The sequence below is a fragment of the Hemiscyllium ocellatum genome, chromosome 18, assembly GCF_020745735.1.
Source record: "Hemiscyllium ocellatum isolate sHemOce1 chromosome 18, sHemOce1.pat.X.cur, whole genome shotgun sequence".
Lineage (NCBI taxonomy): Eukaryota > Metazoa > Chordata > Chondrichthyes > Orectolobiformes > Hemiscylliidae > Hemiscyllium > Hemiscyllium ocellatum.
The window spans coordinates 13,254,642-13,272,488 of record NC_083418.1 but is presented as its reverse complement, the minus strand read 5'-3'; the positions used below and the strand labels follow the sequence as shown (position 1 = coordinate 13,272,488).

Sequence of the window (17,847 nt, the reverse complement as noted above, 5' to 3'; positions counted from 1 at the left end):
CTATAGAATTGCAGCAAGATCATCTTTATTTCTACACTCAAATCCCCTTCTGACAAAGACCAACATATGATTTGCTTTTCTTATTGTTTGGTGATATGTTGGACAAAACTTTCACTGTCAAAAGGAGTCTAGTTAGCTCAGGGATGGGTTGAAGCCTCTAAGTGGTATCAAGTCAAGGAGACCTGACTTTCGAGTTGAGTAGAAATTCTTGTGGTTGTCAGAATAATTAAAACATGGAAACTGAGGATTTAACTCAGCATTCTAACTGAGCAAGCCAGTGTATGAATTTGTCATTCTGAGAGGAACTCACAAGGGTCAACAAGGAAGGACAGTAGGGATTCTTGAAGAATGAAACTGGTGTGTTGGGAAGCTTATATGAAATTGCAAAGATTATGTCCAGTTTAAGTGCCTCACATGCCATTGGCTGACTCCTTGGAGACCACGGTTACCCTTGATATTCTCTCCAATGATTTTCGTAAGGTATCGTAACCAAAGAAGTAATAACAGACAAAAACACGTGACTGCAAATACAGTAAACTGAATTATTCAAAGTGAAAACACATTGGACAGACCTTCGAGCACCTATCATTATTCCCCCATTAAGTGTTTTAGTGGGTGGCACGGTGGCACAGTGGTTAGCACTGCTGCCTCACAGCGCCAGAGACCCGGGTTCAATTCCCACCTCAGGCAACTGACTGTGTGGAGTTTGCACGTTCTCCCCGTGTCTGCGTGGGTTTCCTCTGGGTGCTCCGGTTTCCTCCCACAGTCCAAAGATGTGCGGGTCAGGTGAATTGGCCATGCTAAATTGCCCCCTGTGACGTTATTAGTTCGTGGTCTATAGATCACACCTATCAGTGACTTTTTTCCCCTTACTATTTCTAATTTCTACCCACATTGATTCAACCTTTTTCTCCATAGAACCTTTATCATCTCTGACTATTGCTCTGATGTCATCCTTAAATATCAGAGGTACACCACCTCCCTTTCCTTCCAGTTGTGACCATTCTGCAACCACATCTCTTTAATGGCCTTTAAATCATTGCCATTTGTAAAGATTTGTGCCATCAACTCATTTACCTTGTTTTGAGTGCTATGAGCATTCAGGTAAAGTGCCCTTATGCTAGTTTTATATCTTATTTTTGAATCCTAACAACTCTATCAGAAGAACCTTTATTTTTAAACATTCCCTCTTTTTCTGTCACTACCTGGTTTCCATTCATCTTAGTGCTACATAGTTCAGCTACTTCTTGCTTTTTATTTACTATCTTGATTCTCTTTTTCTTTAAGCTCTCACCCACTCTCAATAGCTTAGGCTTTCCCTTAAGTTTTGACCCCTCTGCCAAACTAATTTAAACACCACCCAACAGTGCTAGCAAAACCACCAGCACTGATTGATCCTGTCACTGTTTAGGTGAAGACTGTCCCACTTGTACAGGTCCCATCTTCCTCAGAAATGGTCCTAATTATTCAGAAATCGAATGCCCTCTCTACTACACCACTCGCCCAGCCAAGTATTAAACTGCCTAATTGGAAGAGTTTCCAATTTCAATGTCTCAGGCATAGCTTTAACATTTCTTGGCAAGGCGAGGTCATCAACGCAGAGGTCCTGACATGTGCTATTTCAATGGTATACATTTGATGTTAAGCAAACACCATCTGCACAGAAATAAAAACAGAAATGGTGGGAAGCTCAGCAGGTTTAGTAGCATCTGTAAAGAGAGAAAGAATTAATGTTTCAAGTCCAATATGATTCTTTCTCAGAACAGAACACCTGCTGCTTCAGCCAAATTTATCAGGTAGATGATGGCTGTACACTCAAAGACCTTCAGTATGGTGAATTGGTCTCTGGGTCACTTCATCCTGTTACAAGGGCACATGTAAATGACATATGAAGATGGTGGTCATTGAACTGACAAATGGGGGACAGTTGCTGGTGGGCATGGCCTCTGGAGGCAAACTGTCTGCAAGAACATTAGTGGGGTTAGCAGAAAGGAAAAATTGAGATAGTCAAGTCAAAAACCATGAGAAAACAGAGACCAGTGAATCCCTCACTTTCTCAGTCCGTAATCTTTCCTGCAGAGAATGTGCTAGAGATGGACATGCCAGACTGTTATGCGTGCAATGCTAAACACAGAGTTAACCGCCACAGTGCAAATCACCATTTCATGAGACAGCTATCTGCTACACTTGAACCCATTCATCATGTCAGCAATAACTTATATTTTTGATCTCCTCTGAATCCTTCAAAAGTGATGGAAGATTCTAGAGGGATAACTCAATGGTATGAGTACCCTGAGAAAGTACCGTTATATCACAATGTGTACCCTCATAGTTGGTGGGTCTAGCATTATTTACAAACAGGCTATCCCATGGTGAGAGATTAATGGAAGTTGGTGGAAAACACTTCCTCATTGGAGTCATATCTAACACAAAAGGAAAATGGCTTTTGTTGGTGGAGGTCAATCATCCCAGTCAGAAGACATCTCCACAGTAGTTATTCAGGGGAGATATTTTCTCATCAACCTATTCAGAGATGTTATTACACACTTCTGGAGCAGATGGGACTTGAACCCAGGTCTCCTGGCCCATAGGTAGGGACACTAGTACTGTACAAAATGGGCCCATGGTTCCTCAGGTAGAACATTGGGCCAAATCATCTTCAGCTACTTCATCAATAATTTTCAGTTTATCAGAAAGTCTAAAGTGGGGAAAGTTCTGTCTGCGTTCTGCCATTGGGTTGGAGTTTGGAATCAGTTGTATTTAGTATGAGGAGAATGTGAAGGTTAGGTCAAATAAGTCTAACAGCAAGAACAGGTAGGGGCAGGTTAATGAACATGGCAGGACAGATGCTCTGAAATGTACTTATTTTAATGTAAGGAGTATAGCAGGTAAGGCAGATGAACTTCGAGCCTGGATTAGTACATGGAACAATGCTGTTGTGGCCATTACAGGAACTTGGCTTGAGAGAAGGGTGGATCTGCCAGCTCAACGTTCCAGGGTTTAGATGCTTCAATGTGATAGGAATGTAAAAGGGGAGAGGAAGTTGCATTACTTATTAAGGAGAAGGTCATAGCTACCCTATGAAAAGACATCTTGGAGTATCAGGCTGATCAGGAAAGGATTATGGGTAGAATTCGGAATAAGAAAAGTGCAATCAGGTTTTATACCACAGTCCTCCCAATAACCAGTGGGAGATAGAAGAACAGATGTGTAAGCATATCATCGAAAGATATAAAAACAACAAGGTTATTGTTGTGAGTGATTTTAACTTGCCACATTGCCTGGGACTCCTTTTGTGCCAGGGGCTTAGATGGAGCAGAATTTGTTAGGTGCATCCAAACGGGCTTCTTGAAACAATATGTCAATAGTTCATCTAGGGAAGGGGCTATACCAGACGTTGTATTTGGGAATAAACCTGGCCACGTGATTGAAGTTTCATTGGGGGAATACTTTGGGACAGTGATCATAATTCTGTAAGTTTTAAGATAGTGATCGATAAGGATAACATTGGACCTCAGGTAAAATTGGAGGAAGGCTAATTACAATAATATTAGGCAGGAACTGTAGAAATTAGATTGGGGGCAGTTGTTTGAGGGTAAATCCACATCTGACATTTCAGAGTCTTTTAAAAGCCAGTGCATCAGAGTCCAGGACCAGCGTGTTCCTGTGAAGGTGAAAGATAAGATCTGATTGAAGATTTGTAGCTCGGGTATCCGTTGTTGTGGTTCTGCTCGCCGAGCTGGAAGTTTTTGCTGCAAACGTTTCGTTCCCTGGCTAGGGAACATCATCAGTGCTGTTGGAGCCTCGTGTGAAGCGCTGCTTTGATGTTTCTTCCGGTATTTATATTTATATCAATATAAATACCGGAAGAAACATCAAAGCAGTGCTTCACACGAGGCTCCAACAGCACTGATGATGTTCCCTAGCCAGGGAACGAAACGTTTGCAGCAAAAACTTCCAGCTCGGCGAGCAGAACCACAACAACGGTGAAAGATAAGGATGGCAAGATTCCAGAATCTTGGATGACAAAAAATATTGAAAGATAAGTCAAAAAAAGAAGCAGGTATAATACTTAACTGAAATCAGACAAGGCCCTTGAAGAATATAAATGAAGCAAGAGAGAACTTAAACAAGGAATTAAGAGGGCTAAAAGAGTCCATGAAATGTCTTTGGCAAACATGGTTTGGTTTAAGGTGAATCACAAAACATTTTATATGTATATTAGAAGCAAGAGTATCAGTTTTGAGATCTCTGCTGTTTGTAATTTATATAAATGATTTGGATGAAAATGTAGGTCTTCTGATTGGTAAGTTTACAGATGACATGAAAGTTACATAGAACAGTACAGCACAGAACAGGCCCTTCAGCCCACGATGTTGTGCTGACCACTGATCCTCATGTATGCACCCTCAAATTTCTGTGACCATATGCATGTCCAGTAGTCTCTTAAACGTCCCCAATGACCTTCCTTCCACAACTGCTGCTGGCAACGCATTCCATGCTCTCACAACTCTCTGTGTAAAGAACCCACCTCTGACATCCCCTCTATACTTTCCTCCAGCCAGCTTAAAACTATGACCCCTCGTGTTAGTCATTTCTGTCCTGGGAAATAGTCTCTAGCTATCGACTCTATCACCGATCTTTATATTGCTGAGGCTAAACGCCAGCTCGCGGACACCTCCTCCTACTGTCCCCTTGACCATGACCCCACCTCCCATCACCAAACCATCATCTCCCAGACCATCCATAACCTCATCACCTCAGAGGATCTCCCATCCACCGCCTCCAACCTCACAGTCCCACAACCCCGTACCACCCGTTTCTACCTCCTGCCCAAAATCCACAAACCTGACTGCGCCGGCCGACTCATTGTCTCAGCCTGCTCCTGCCCCACTGAACTCATTTCTGCATACCTTGACATGGTCCTATCCCCCATAGTCCAAGAACTCCCCACCTACGTTCGGGACACCACCCACGCCCTCCACGTCCTCCATGATTTTTGCTTCCCCAGCCCCCAACTCCTTATCTTCATCATGGACATCCAGTCCCTATACACCTCCATTCCCCCATCACGAAGGCTTCAAAGCCTTCCGCTTCTTCCTTTCCCTCCGAACCAACCAGTACCCTTCCACTGACACCCTCCTTCAACTGACTGAACTGGTCCTCACTCTGAACAACTTCTCTTTCCAATTCTCCCACTTCCTCCAAACCAAAGGAGTAGCCATAGGCACCCGCATGGGCTCCAGCTACTCCTGCCTCTTTGTTAGATATGTGGAACAGTCCATCTTCCGCAGCTACACTGGCACCACCCCCCAACTTTTCCTCTGCTACATCGATGACTGTATCAGCGCTACCTCATGCTGCTACGAGGAGGTTGAACAGTTCATCCACTTTACTAACACCTTCCACCCCGACCTCAAATTTACTTAGACCATCTCAGACTCCTCCCTCCCCTTCCTAGACCTCTCCATTTCTATCTCGGATGACCGACTCAACACGGACGTTACTATAAACCGACTGACTCCCACAGCTACCTAGATTACACCTCCTCCCACCCTGCCCCCTGTAAAAACGCCATCCCATATTCCCAATTCCTTCGCTTTCGCCGCATCTGCTCCCAAGAGTACCAATTCCAATACCGAACAACCCAGATGGCCTCCTTTTTCAAAGATCGCAATTTCCCCTCAGACGTGGTTGACGGTGCTCTCCACCGCATCTCCTCCACTTCCTGCTCCTCCGCCCTTGAACCTCACCCCTTCAATCGCCACCAGGACAGAACCCCACTGGTCCTCAACTACCACCCCACCAACCTCCAGATACATCGTATCATCCTTCGTCATTTCCACCACCTCCAAACAGACCCCATGACCAAGGATGTATTTCCCTCCCCACCCCTATCAGCGTTCCAGAAAGACCACTCCCTCCGCGACGCCCTCGTCAGATCCACACCCCCATCAACCCAACCTCCACTCCCGGCACCTTCCCCTGAAACCGCAAGAAATGCAAAACTTGTGCCCACACCTCCCCCCTCACTTCCCTCCAAGACCCCAAGGGATCCTTCCATATCCGTCAGAAATTCACCTGCACCTCCACACACATTATTTACTGTATCCGCTGCACCCGATGTGGCCTCCTATACATTGGGGAGACAGGCCGCCTACTTGCGGAACATTTCAGAGAACACCTCTGGGACACCCGCAACAACCAACCCAACCGCCCCGTGGCTGAACACTTTAACTCCCCCTCCCACTCTGCCATAGACATGCAGGTCCTTGGCCTCCTCCATTGCCAGACCATAGCAACACGACGCCTGGAGGAAGAGCGCCTCATCTTCCGCCTAGGAACCCTCCAACCACAAGGGATGAATGCAGATTTCTCCAGCTTTCTCATTTCCCCTCCGCCCACCTTTTCTCAGTCCCAACCCTCAGACTCAGCACCGCCTTCTTGACCTGCAATCTTCTTCCCGACCTCTCCGCGCCCACCCCCTCTCCGGCCTATCACACTCACCTTAACCTCCTTCCACCTATCGTATTCCCAGCACCCCTCCCCCAAGTCCCTCCTCCCTACCTTTTATCTTAGCCTGCTTGACACACCCTCCTCATTCCTGAAGAAGGGATTATGCCCGAAACGTCGATTCTCCTGTTCCTTTGATGCTGCCTGACCTGCTGCGCTTTTCCAGCAACACATTTTTAAGCTCTGATCTCCAGTATCTGCAGTCTTCACTTTCTCCTATGCCTCTCGTTATCTTGTATACCTCAATTAGGTCCCCTTTCCTCCTCCTTTTCTCCAATGAAAAAAAGTCCCAGCTCAGTCAACCTCTCTTCATAAGATAAGCCCTCCAGTCCAGGCAGCATCCTGGTAAATCTCCTCTGAATCCTCTCCAAAACATCCACATCTTTCCTATAATAGGGTGACCAGAACTGGACACAGTATTCCAAGTGCGGTCTAACCAAAATTTTATAGAGCTGCAAAAAGATCTCACAACTCTTAAACTCAATCCCCCTGTTAATGAAAGCCAAAACACCATATGCTTTCTTATCAACCCTGTCCACTTGGGTGGCCATTTTAAGGGATCTATGTACCTGCACACCAAGATCCCTCTGTTCCTCCACACTTCCAAGAATTCTATCCTTAATCCTGTACTCAGCTTTCAAATTTGACCTTCCAAAATGCATCACCTCGCATTTATCCAGGTTGAACTCCATTTGCCACCTCTCAGCCCATCTCTGCATCCTGTCACTGTCCCGCTGAAGCCTACAACAGCCCTCTATACTGTCAACGACACCTCCAACCTTTGTGTCATCTGCAAACTTGCTGACCCATCCTTCAATCCCCTCATCCAAGTCATTAATAAAAATTACAAACAATAGAGGCCCAAGGACAGAACCCTGTGGAACACCACTCACCACTGACTTCCAGGCAGAATATTTTCCTTCTACTAATTTGCAGTCTTCTGTTGGCCAGCCAATTCTGTATCCAGACAGCTATATTCCCCTGAATCCCATTTCTCCTGACCTTCTGAAGGAGCCTACCATGGGGAACCTTATCAAATGCCTTGCTGAAGTCCATATACACCACATCCACAGCTCGACCCTCATCAACTTTTCTAGTCACATCCTCAAAGAACTCGATAAGGTTTGTGAGGCATGACCTGCCCCTCACAAAGCCGTGTTGACTGCATTTAATCAAGCCATGCTCCTCCACATGGTCATAAATCCTATCCCTCAGAATCCTTTCTAACACCTTGCAGATGACAGATGTGAGACTGACTGGTCTGTAATTGCCGGGGATTTCCCTATTTCCTTTCTTGAAGAGAGGAATTACATTTGCCTCTCTCCAGTCCTCAGGTACGACTTCAGTGGAGAGCGAGGATGCAAAGATCTTCGCAAGTAGCGAAGTAATTGCATTTCTCGTTTCCCAAAGCAACCAAGACAAATCTGGTCCGGGCCTGGCGACTTGTCAATCTTAATGTTGCTGGAGCTTGGTAGTGAGGAAAGTTGACAAAGGATATAGCAGGATATTGATCAGATGGAAAGTTGGATGGAGAAACAACAGATGGAGTTTAATCTGGACACAGATGCATTTAAAGAGGCCAAATGCAAGAGGAAAATGTATGGTAAATTGCGGGACTCATAGGATCATTGATATACAGAGCAATCTTGGGGTGCAAGTACACAGTTCCATACATCACAAGTGAATAAAGTGGTAAAGAAGGTTTATGGCATGCTTGTCTTCATTGGTCAGGGCATTGAATAAAAAAGTTGGCAAGTAATGGTGCAGGTTTATTAAACTTTAGTTAGGCCACATTTGAAGTTTTTTGCAGTCCTGGTCGCCACACTACATTAAGGATATTTGAAGAGAGTGAGAAAGAGGTTTACCAATATATTGCTTGGATTGGAGCATATTAGCTATCAGGAGAGCACACGTGTTTTTGCTAGAGCAACAGAGGCTGAGGGATGATCTGATAGAAATATATAAGATTGAAGAGCATGGAAAGGGTGGATGGTCAGAGTCTTTTTCACATTTTCATAAAAATCAAATGTTAGGGGCATAAGTTTAAGTTTAAAGGAGAAGTGCAAGGCAGGTTTTTTTACACAGATGTTAAGAGTGTCTAGAACATGCTGCGAAGGAAGGTAGTAGAAGCATTCACGATAACCACATTTAAATGGCAGTTAGACAGATACATGAATAGACAGGGAATGGAAGAACTACATTCAGGCAGATGGGATTAGTTTAGAATGGCATATGTTTGGAACAGACAGAGTGGGCCTAAGGGCCTGTTCCTGTGCTATACTGTTGTATGTTCTATGTTCTAGCCATAACACCAATATACTCATTAATAGTTACAGATTTTAGCCTGGAAATGAGTTCTGAGTGTGTGGAAGTATTTGGGAAACTGGGAAAAGCAGACTTCCCAAAAGCCCAGCACAAGTTAACTCAGACATGCTTTAGTTTTGTTTTTTTCTGTTGGTTGCTCAAACATTGATTGAGACATCCTCTGGGGTTGTTGGAGCAGCTTGGCATGAAGGTCAATTTCAGGAGTCAAACTGAGTGTCTGATTTCAGTGTTATAAAAAGTTCAATGGCCTCACAGGAGTGATCAAGCCGATAAATAAATCTTCAAGTGTCATATCCTGAGAACTGCATCATTAACTCTTCATTTTACTAATGCATCAGAAATTTGTTACTCACCAACCAATAATGACCAATCATGACCCATACATTACATAACATTAATAGCCATAGCACACCATCGCACACTGAGCACTGCTGCAAGTCTGATATCCACACTCATAGTTTACAAACATGACCAGCTATTCCACCATGTCAACCATATCATCCAAACACTCACTGGCACTCTCATACCTTTTTACAGGACAAGCAAAGGGATTAGATATGGCTCCATGTACTTACCCCTGTGGAGCAGAATATCCTGTGCATTGGGATTGCAAATGATGAGGCCAGAAGAATGAAACCATATGATAACAGCATTCCTAAACTTAATTCTCCATTCAATTCCCCTTCCCAATTACATTACAATCTTGAACAAACACAGAAGGTGCTGGGGAAACTCAGCAGGTGGAGCAGCATTTGTGGAGAGGGAAACAGAGTTAATTGTTTGAGTCCAATATGACTTCAGATTTGGGCTTAACTTTGTCCAATTACAAAACCACTTCAATGAATTTTGGGCAAAACATTACACTGAACTTCTTTTATACCTTCTTCATCTCCATGCCAACTTCTTTGGAAAGGAATCCTCTCCACCTCACTCAACCCTTTCATCCATTTCCAATATTCCTCCTCCATCTGGACCCCTCCAACCATTTGCCTGCACTTGATCTCTTCATCAAGAACTGTCGACATAACATCAGCTGCTTTCATTTCTCTGCTCCCCTCACCCACTTTAATTTGTCTCTTCTGAACTTGCTGCACTCTGTTCTCTCAGGTCCAACCCTGACTAGGTTATTAAATCTACCAATAATGGTAGTCCTGTTGTCAGCTGGTCTGCTGAGTTCTACCTTGCAGAGACTGAGTGCCTGTTCTGCCCTATTGAATATATTTCTTCCTATATTCATCCTATTTTATCTCCCTTGATCAGTCTCTTCTCACTTAAATTCATGAAAAAAAGAGTTCTATAGAAGAGTCTTTGGATTTGAAATGTTAATTCTGTTTCTGTTTCCACAGATGCTGCCAGACCTGCTGAGTTTGTCCAACACTTTTTGCATTTCTTTCAGTTTTCCAGTATTTGCAGTACTTCACGTTTATTATCCCACAATCTTTTGTTTCTTAACTACAGATATATGACCAGACATTTTCTACATTCCCTGTCTCCCCTTATACAGCTGTAGCTTACTGCTTTCATCTTTTCAGATAACTAGGAATGGAAAGCTGATCAAACAGTGGAGGGAAAAAAACAGATCGAATTATAAAAAGAAATGGATGATGAAGAAGCATTGTTACTCAATTTCACAATTATAGCTACTAATTCAGATGCTAACACAGCATGTATTTTAGAGGAAAGTTGAAAGGTGGAAGCTACACTTGGTGAGACACAGGCACAAGGAATCTGCAACCAGGCAAGATAAAGGGGTTGAGTGGGTACCAAAATCACAGACAGCATAGTTTTGCAAGAGTTCTGCTGCAAAAGACTTGGATTAACACATCAATCAGGGATGATTGACATAGTGGAAGAAGAAGAAGATACACAGTGTGCGATGAAATAGTTGGCATGGCTGTAGGCCTGTAAGAAAACCTGCTGTCCCTGCCAGTAAGCATGGAGGAGTCTGACATTAACTCGGCTTATGCTTTTGCACCCAGCTAAAGTCCATTCTTTTCAGCATGAAAGTGGTGGCTAATTCTAATAGCATACTTGTAGACCATGATCTTTTAGTGGTAGATGCTGTCAATTTGAAAGGTGTTGTTGCAAGAGTCTTGAGGAGTTGCTGTATTACACATTGTCAATAGTAGATGCTGCTGCAATTGTTTGTCAGTTATGAGAGGAGTGAGTGTTTAAGTTGGTGAATAGGGGTGCCAGTCAAGTGAGCACTTTATCTGGATGATGTCAAGCTAGTTGATTATTGTTGGAGCTGCACTCATCCAGGCAAATGGAGAGTATTCAATCACATTCCAGGCTTGTGTGTTTAAGATGGAGTATTGAGTTTGAGAAGTCTGGCAATGAGTTACCTGAATTTCTAATTCTGATCTAAATATTATAGCTACAGTATTTATATAGATGGTTCAGTTCAGTTTTTCCTTAAATAATAATCCTTTGGATGTTGATACTGGGGCACACAGAATTGCCTAATGCCAAATGGGGATGAGAATTTCCCATTCCTAATTAAAAGTCAACCACATTGGTGTTGGTCTGGAGTCCCATGTAAGCCTAAGTGAAACAGATGTTCTTCCCTGCAGAGCATTTATGAAAATAAAATTGACTACATGATTACTATTAGGGCATTTTTTAATGCTAGATACTTATTGAATTCAAATTTCACCATGGGTTCGGAGGCGGATTGGAACCCATGCCCCAGAACATTAGCATGGTTCCGGATGACTAATCTAGTGACATCACCAACATACCATCACCTCCCTGGTAATTGACCTTATGAACATTTCGTGTCCTTATCTAACTTTATACCACAAGTAATGTGTATCCTCCCCTCTAGACTGCCTCACATCTGTTACTGTGCATACAGGATAATATGCTAGACTATGTTACAATTCTCAAGTTGCTATGAAGCTCTATCTAATGTGTGTACTTACCATTAAAGCATCCTCTCTGTTCCACATTAGAGTCAATCCAAATTTTCCATAGAGCTTAGTATATTGAACATTTTGTTCTATATACAGACCAGATCCATAGTAAGGGAGTGAGACTCTGAAAAATAGAAGTTAAATACATATTACTAGACTAATGGATGAACCTCTGAAATCAACAGCAATTAGCTAAAAAGGAAACATTTGTGGGCTTTAAGGAAAGGGAAGCAGAGTGCACTAGGTGCCTTGCTATTAAGAATTCCCATGGGCCAAATGACCTCCTTCAGAGCTTGAACTGTTTCTAGGATTCTAACTTAGCACTTTCATTTCAAATGCCTTCAGAGAAAACAATATTGCTTAGAAAACGGTTTCATCCAAAGACAGGGATAAGTGTTACTCTGCTAGGAGAGAGTTGGATTTATATTTATCTAATGACTGAGAGAATAGATCCTTGAAAAATGTAATAAATGGCACTTCTGTGCTTTTTTGGTATTACCACAGCTCTCCCTCTGAAACTACAACAATTCAGTGGGATGATTTCTGCAGATATGATTTGTTTTATCCAGTACTGTCAGCATTAAACAAAGGCAAATTATGTGTAATATGATTTAGACACAGCATAAGCAGACTCTTGATTATTTCATCAAATACTTCGTGAACTTGCCAGCAGAGGTTAAATATAGGCTGAAGTTTACTCTACAAACTCTCTACCTGTCTCTGATTGGAAAATGAACTTACTGACCCAAACAACTGAATAATGGCAGGCATGGTTGACAGGGAAGAAGACATTGACAGGCACAGACTCTGTTCGCTATTTGTTAATGGAAACTATCATGATGTCTGTGCACTAAACCCAAGAACATGCTGGCCGTCCACTCAGACACAAGCAGATTTGATTGTCTCCCCTGTCCAACCACATAACTGACCTCATACTGCCTGACTGTAAGCACTGATCCACACAATGCGTCCAGTCAAAAACACTTAACTGCTATCTGCTCAGCTTCTACACACTATTTCGATATCCACCCACATGAATAGACTCGTCCCTTGTTCAATCATGTGAACTGACTGTCCATCCTCATGAATTAACTGTCCTTCTCCATTCTCCTGAACTAACTGGCCTCTGGTCAATCATCTCAAACTGACTGTCCATCCTTATAAACTGACTCATCCATTGTCCATCAACACAGTCTGACTGTTCATCCACATGATCATATTCTCCCTCTGTCCATCAGCACAAACTGACTGTCCATCCACATTAACTGACTGTCCCTTTGTCCATCAATGAGCATATGTTTACAAAATATTTAAAAGGAGGAATGTACAGTAGAGCAATGGAGAGATGTTAGAAAGGAATTCCAGAGCTTGGAGTCTGGAGCACTGAAGACAAGGCTCCCATAGAGGAGAAATTATGTTTGGGAATACATAATTGTTGGAATTAAAGGAACAAAAATATTTACAGAGGATTATGAAGCTGGAGGCGTTTGGAGAAATGGTGAAGCCATAGAGAGATGTGAAAATGAGAATCTTAAAATCAAAACATTGCTTGACTGGATTATGGGTCAGCGACCATGGGGTGAAGGAGAACCACACATACTGAAATCTTTGTCTCCATTTACCCACTAAGAATGCCCTGGTCCATCTGCACACATTGACTCAACAACATCTTTGCAGGAACAGTAACTGTCCCCCATCTATCCAGCTTCAGAGATTGACCATTGCCTAGTCGATCCACATACTCATGTTTTCGACACATGCTAACTCTCCCAATGTATGACCATACAAACTGAATGTCTATCTCCCGATGACCCAAAAATGCTGCCCTGTCCACACACCTGTCTAACTATCCCCATCAATGCACATGCATTTACTATTCTGTGCTATGTCTATTCAACACATGCTGGAATCTTTCCCGCCACTGAAAAATGTTAGCATTGGTGAGAAAATTGGGAGAATTGTGTGAGATCAGTGGTTCAGGGATTCCTGATACCAAGAACAACAAGCCCCTTTTTCCAATCAAATGTTGAATGGCAAGGTGAGATACTTGCTAGTGAGCAATATGCAGCTGATTTGCAAGTATTAACATCCTCATTATCATGTCATCTAGCCTAATTGAAATACAATTTCTCATTCTGCCAACTACTGGATAGAAACTAGACAATGACATGTTCTCACCATGAAAACCAGAGCAATTACCAGCAGTGACCCCAGCTTGCTGCTTTCCTTTCCAGCCCTACATCTTGGATGCAAGGCATCAATGGTTCAGGGCATACTTCATAGTCAGTGACCATCTTACTCATGCCTCTGTCAGCCAATTCCTGATGAAGGGCTTATACCCGAAACGTCAATTCTCCTGCTCTTCAGATGCGACCTGACCATTTGTGCATTTCCAGCACCACACTTTTTGACCCTGCCAATTTCTCACTGTCCAACCTGTCATTTGACAAGGAATATGCAGAACAGCTGTCAGTACGTGACCAATGCCAGCAATACAGGAGGTCCCAGCAGTGGCCAATACTTCCACTAGTACAAAGAAGATAGCATGAGAAAACTCGCTAGGGTTCAATGACAGAAACTTTCAAGAAACTTACCAAAATTGACACTTCTGATTTCTGGTAACACTCAGCTCACAGTGACTAACTCATGTCCGTTAATCTACACTATCTACTTATCCACAGAGACTGAATGCCCTGATGCCCAACCACTTATTGACTTCCTAAGGTCTATTGTCATCCATAATATTTTCCTGATTACTCCCATACATTAATTTTCCTTCTGTTGACCCCATTATTCTTTAGTTTGTCATGTACTGATCCAGATTTAATGAGTATGATACATTTTACTGACTTTTTATAGAAGTTGGTTCACGAGCAGATGAGTGCACAAACCGTATCCTAAATTTCACATTTGCATTTTCTCATTTTGGATAAATTAAGCCTACCATGATATCTGTTGAATAAAGTTGCTGCTGACATTCCTGTCAATGTTCACACAGAAGATTGCCTGTTTGGGAATCAATGACATGAATTCTCATCTTCAAGTAGTGGACATAATCGCATCACCCCCCCAAAATAAAGCCTGAGAAGTTTGCAGGATAAATGATGTACCTGCCAGATTATTTCCTGTATGGTGACAACAAAATTCTATTCCAATTATTTTAGGACATGGAGCAGTACAAAAATTCAGAATTGATTTTTCAAAGTTGAAATTTGTTGATAAAGATGCATCATGAGATCAAATTGTGAGCAAAGTTGGCTGAGACCCAAGATCCATAAACTGCCTCACTGAGGTTGTTATATAAAGAATACAAAATATTTCACTGATTAACTTACATAGCTCCATTGATGACCACAATTTTGGCTGTCATAAAAATCACAATATCCTTGATTGTTGTTGTGATGTAATGTATCTTGGGATGCCCCTTAGAGATTGTCCGTTTAATATGAACGGAGAAATCTTTATACACTTGATTGCAGTCAGACACAAAATTATAGTCGCAAGTTCCAGGAAACGTATAAAAATTCCCGTCGAAAGTCTTAAAGTGATTGTTTCCCCAGGTGCTGCAGACATGATCTCTGTGGTTTGGTAATCTAGCTGCAAAATGCAAATTCTAACATTTAGTAATGATGGAGAAAAACAAACTGAGAAATAACTGCAATTTAGATTTTCCACATACAAAATGGGATAAAGTAAAGTAAAAAATACACTTGTTGATCATAGTTCTTTGCATCGTTCTTGACATCTACAGTGCCAATTAAGATGAGAAGTTCTGCTCACCTGAGAAAGAGTAATTTTTCCCAATTTTTCACACTTACCATGTTTGACTTCTACACAGGAGGTGGATGAAATGGCCCAGATAAGAATCCAAATCGTAATACACCAGGAACCCATGGTAGACTGGGTCCTGTGAAGGCCAAACCTGAATCCCTACCTCACACAGAGTTTAAACCTTTTAAACCAACTGTTGACCATAAAAGTTATGATAGGGTGTGGCTGTAAAGTGATAGGGTTCTTATTTTCAATGTACATTTTAGGCTACTTCCAATATAATGGGTGGATCTTTTCATAGAAGTATATCCGTTCATCATCTGTTTCAGTAACCATATGGAGTGAGATTCCGGGATTGCAGTTTGTGCAAGTTCACCAATGATAAAGTGATATAGACTGTATCTAGAGAACAGAAGCTAAGATGCGATGTGTACAAATAGTGCTATTATGTAATGCATCCATATCATGCAGAAAAATGTTATGTCCAAATGATGTTGTAACTTGGGATACGCTCTGCATGTAACTACAATGTCACCTGACCAAGTAGCCCTGTTACCCAGGTGAATTGTGACATATTCTGGTCATGTAGCATAATATAGCCAATATGTAACAAGAAATCACAGAGTTGTTACCATTTGGAAGGTCGCCATTCAGCCCATTGTGTTTTCACAAACTTTCCAAATGAACATTCTGATTTAGCATTGATCTCCTACCTTGTCCCTGTAAGCTTGCACATTGTTTCTATTCAAATAACTATCTAATACACTTTCAAATATTTGATTAACCAACCTCCACCACATTCTAAGCAGTGAATTCCAGATCTTAACTACTTGCTGTGTGAAAATCTTTTTTCTCACGTTGCATACCTCCTTCACAGATTATTTCAAATTTGCCACGCTCTCATTCTCGATCCTTTTACAAGTGGGTGCAATTTCGCCCCATGTTTTTATTTATTTATGTGTGAGGCTTGGGGATCGTTGGCTGGCCAACATTGATAGCCCATCACTTTTTGCCCTTGAGAAGGTGGTGGTGAGCTGCCTTCTTGAATCACTGCAGTCCACTTGCTGTGGGTTGACCCACAATGCTGGTAGGTAGGGAATTCCAGGATTTTGACTCAACGACTGTGAAGGAACAGCAGTATATTTCCAAGTCAGGGTGGTGAGTGGCTTGGAGGGGAACTTGCAGATGTTGGTATTCTCAAGTACCTGCTGCCCTTGTCCTTCTACGTGGAAGTGGTCATGGGTTTGGAAGGTGCTGTCTAAGGATCGTTAAGTAATTTCTGCAGTGCATCTTGCAAATGGTATACATTGCTGCTACTGAGTGCTGCCGGTGAAGGGGCTGATTGTTTGTGGATGTGGTACCAATCAAGAGGGTTGCTTTGTTCTGGATGATGTCAAGCTTCTTGAGTGTTGTTGAAGCGGTACCCATCCAGACAAGTGGGGAGTATTCCATCAAACTCCTGACTTGTGCCTTGTAGATAGTGGATAGATTCTGTCCAGACCTGTCATGATTTGAAATTTTCTATGAACCCTCCTCTTAGCTTTCTCCTGTTAAAGGAAACAGTTCCAACTTCATTAATCTATTTTTGTAACTGAAGTTCCTCATTCCTGGAACCACTCTAGAAATTATCTTCCACAATCTCTCTAGTGCATTCACACCCTGTTTAAAGGGTGGCATCAGTGGGCACAGTACTTCAGCTGACGTATAATTAGTGTATTAGACAGGTTTGCTACAACTTCCCTGCTCTTGCTGTATACCTCTGTTAATACAGTTCAGATTACCAAATATTTTAATAACTGCTGTCTCTCCTTTTGCCTTGCCACCTTCAAAATCATGCTCATATACACTCTGGTCTTGCTCTGTTCCTTCACACATTTTGGAGTTATACCTTTGTCTTATCCTGCCTTTCCATATTCTTTCTACTAAAATGTATCACATCACATTTTTTCCATATTGACCTTCATCTGCCACCTGTCCATTCCATTGTCTTGTCAATGTCCATTTGAAATTCTACACTGTCCTTCTCACAATTGGCAATATTTCCAAATTTGAAATTACCTCCTCTATACCAAGGTTTAGATCACTAATACATATTATGAAAAACAATGGTACCACTACTTACTCCAGGGGAACTTACTCCGGGTGGCAGAGTGACTCAGTGGTTGGCACTGCTGCCTCATAGCACCAGGGACCTGAGTTTGATTCCAGACTCGGGTGACTCTCTGTGTGGATTTTCCACGTTCTCCCCGTGTCTGCGTCGGTTAACTCACACAATACAGAGATGTTCAAGTCAGGTGAATTGGCAATGATAAATTGCCTATAG

General features: G+C 42.4%; 1 protein-coding gene across 1 annotated transcript in view; it reads right to left on the bottom strand.

The window, feature by feature from the left end:
- Positions 1–15,647, bottom strand: part of LOC132824527 (mucin-2-like) — a 185,368-nt gene extending 169,721 nt beyond the window's left edge. The window contains exons 1-3 of the mRNA XM_060839163.1: positions 15,568–15,647; positions 15,089–15,346; positions 11,763–11,877 (exon numbers count right to left, since the gene is read on the bottom strand). Of these exons, the coding sequence (XP_060695146.1) occupies positions 11,763–11,877; positions 15,089–15,346; positions 15,568–15,647 (453 nt within the window). The remainder of the gene's footprint in view (positions 1–11,762; positions 11,878–15,088; positions 15,347–15,567) is intronic.
- Positions 15,648–17,847: the final 2,200 nt, after the last annotated feature.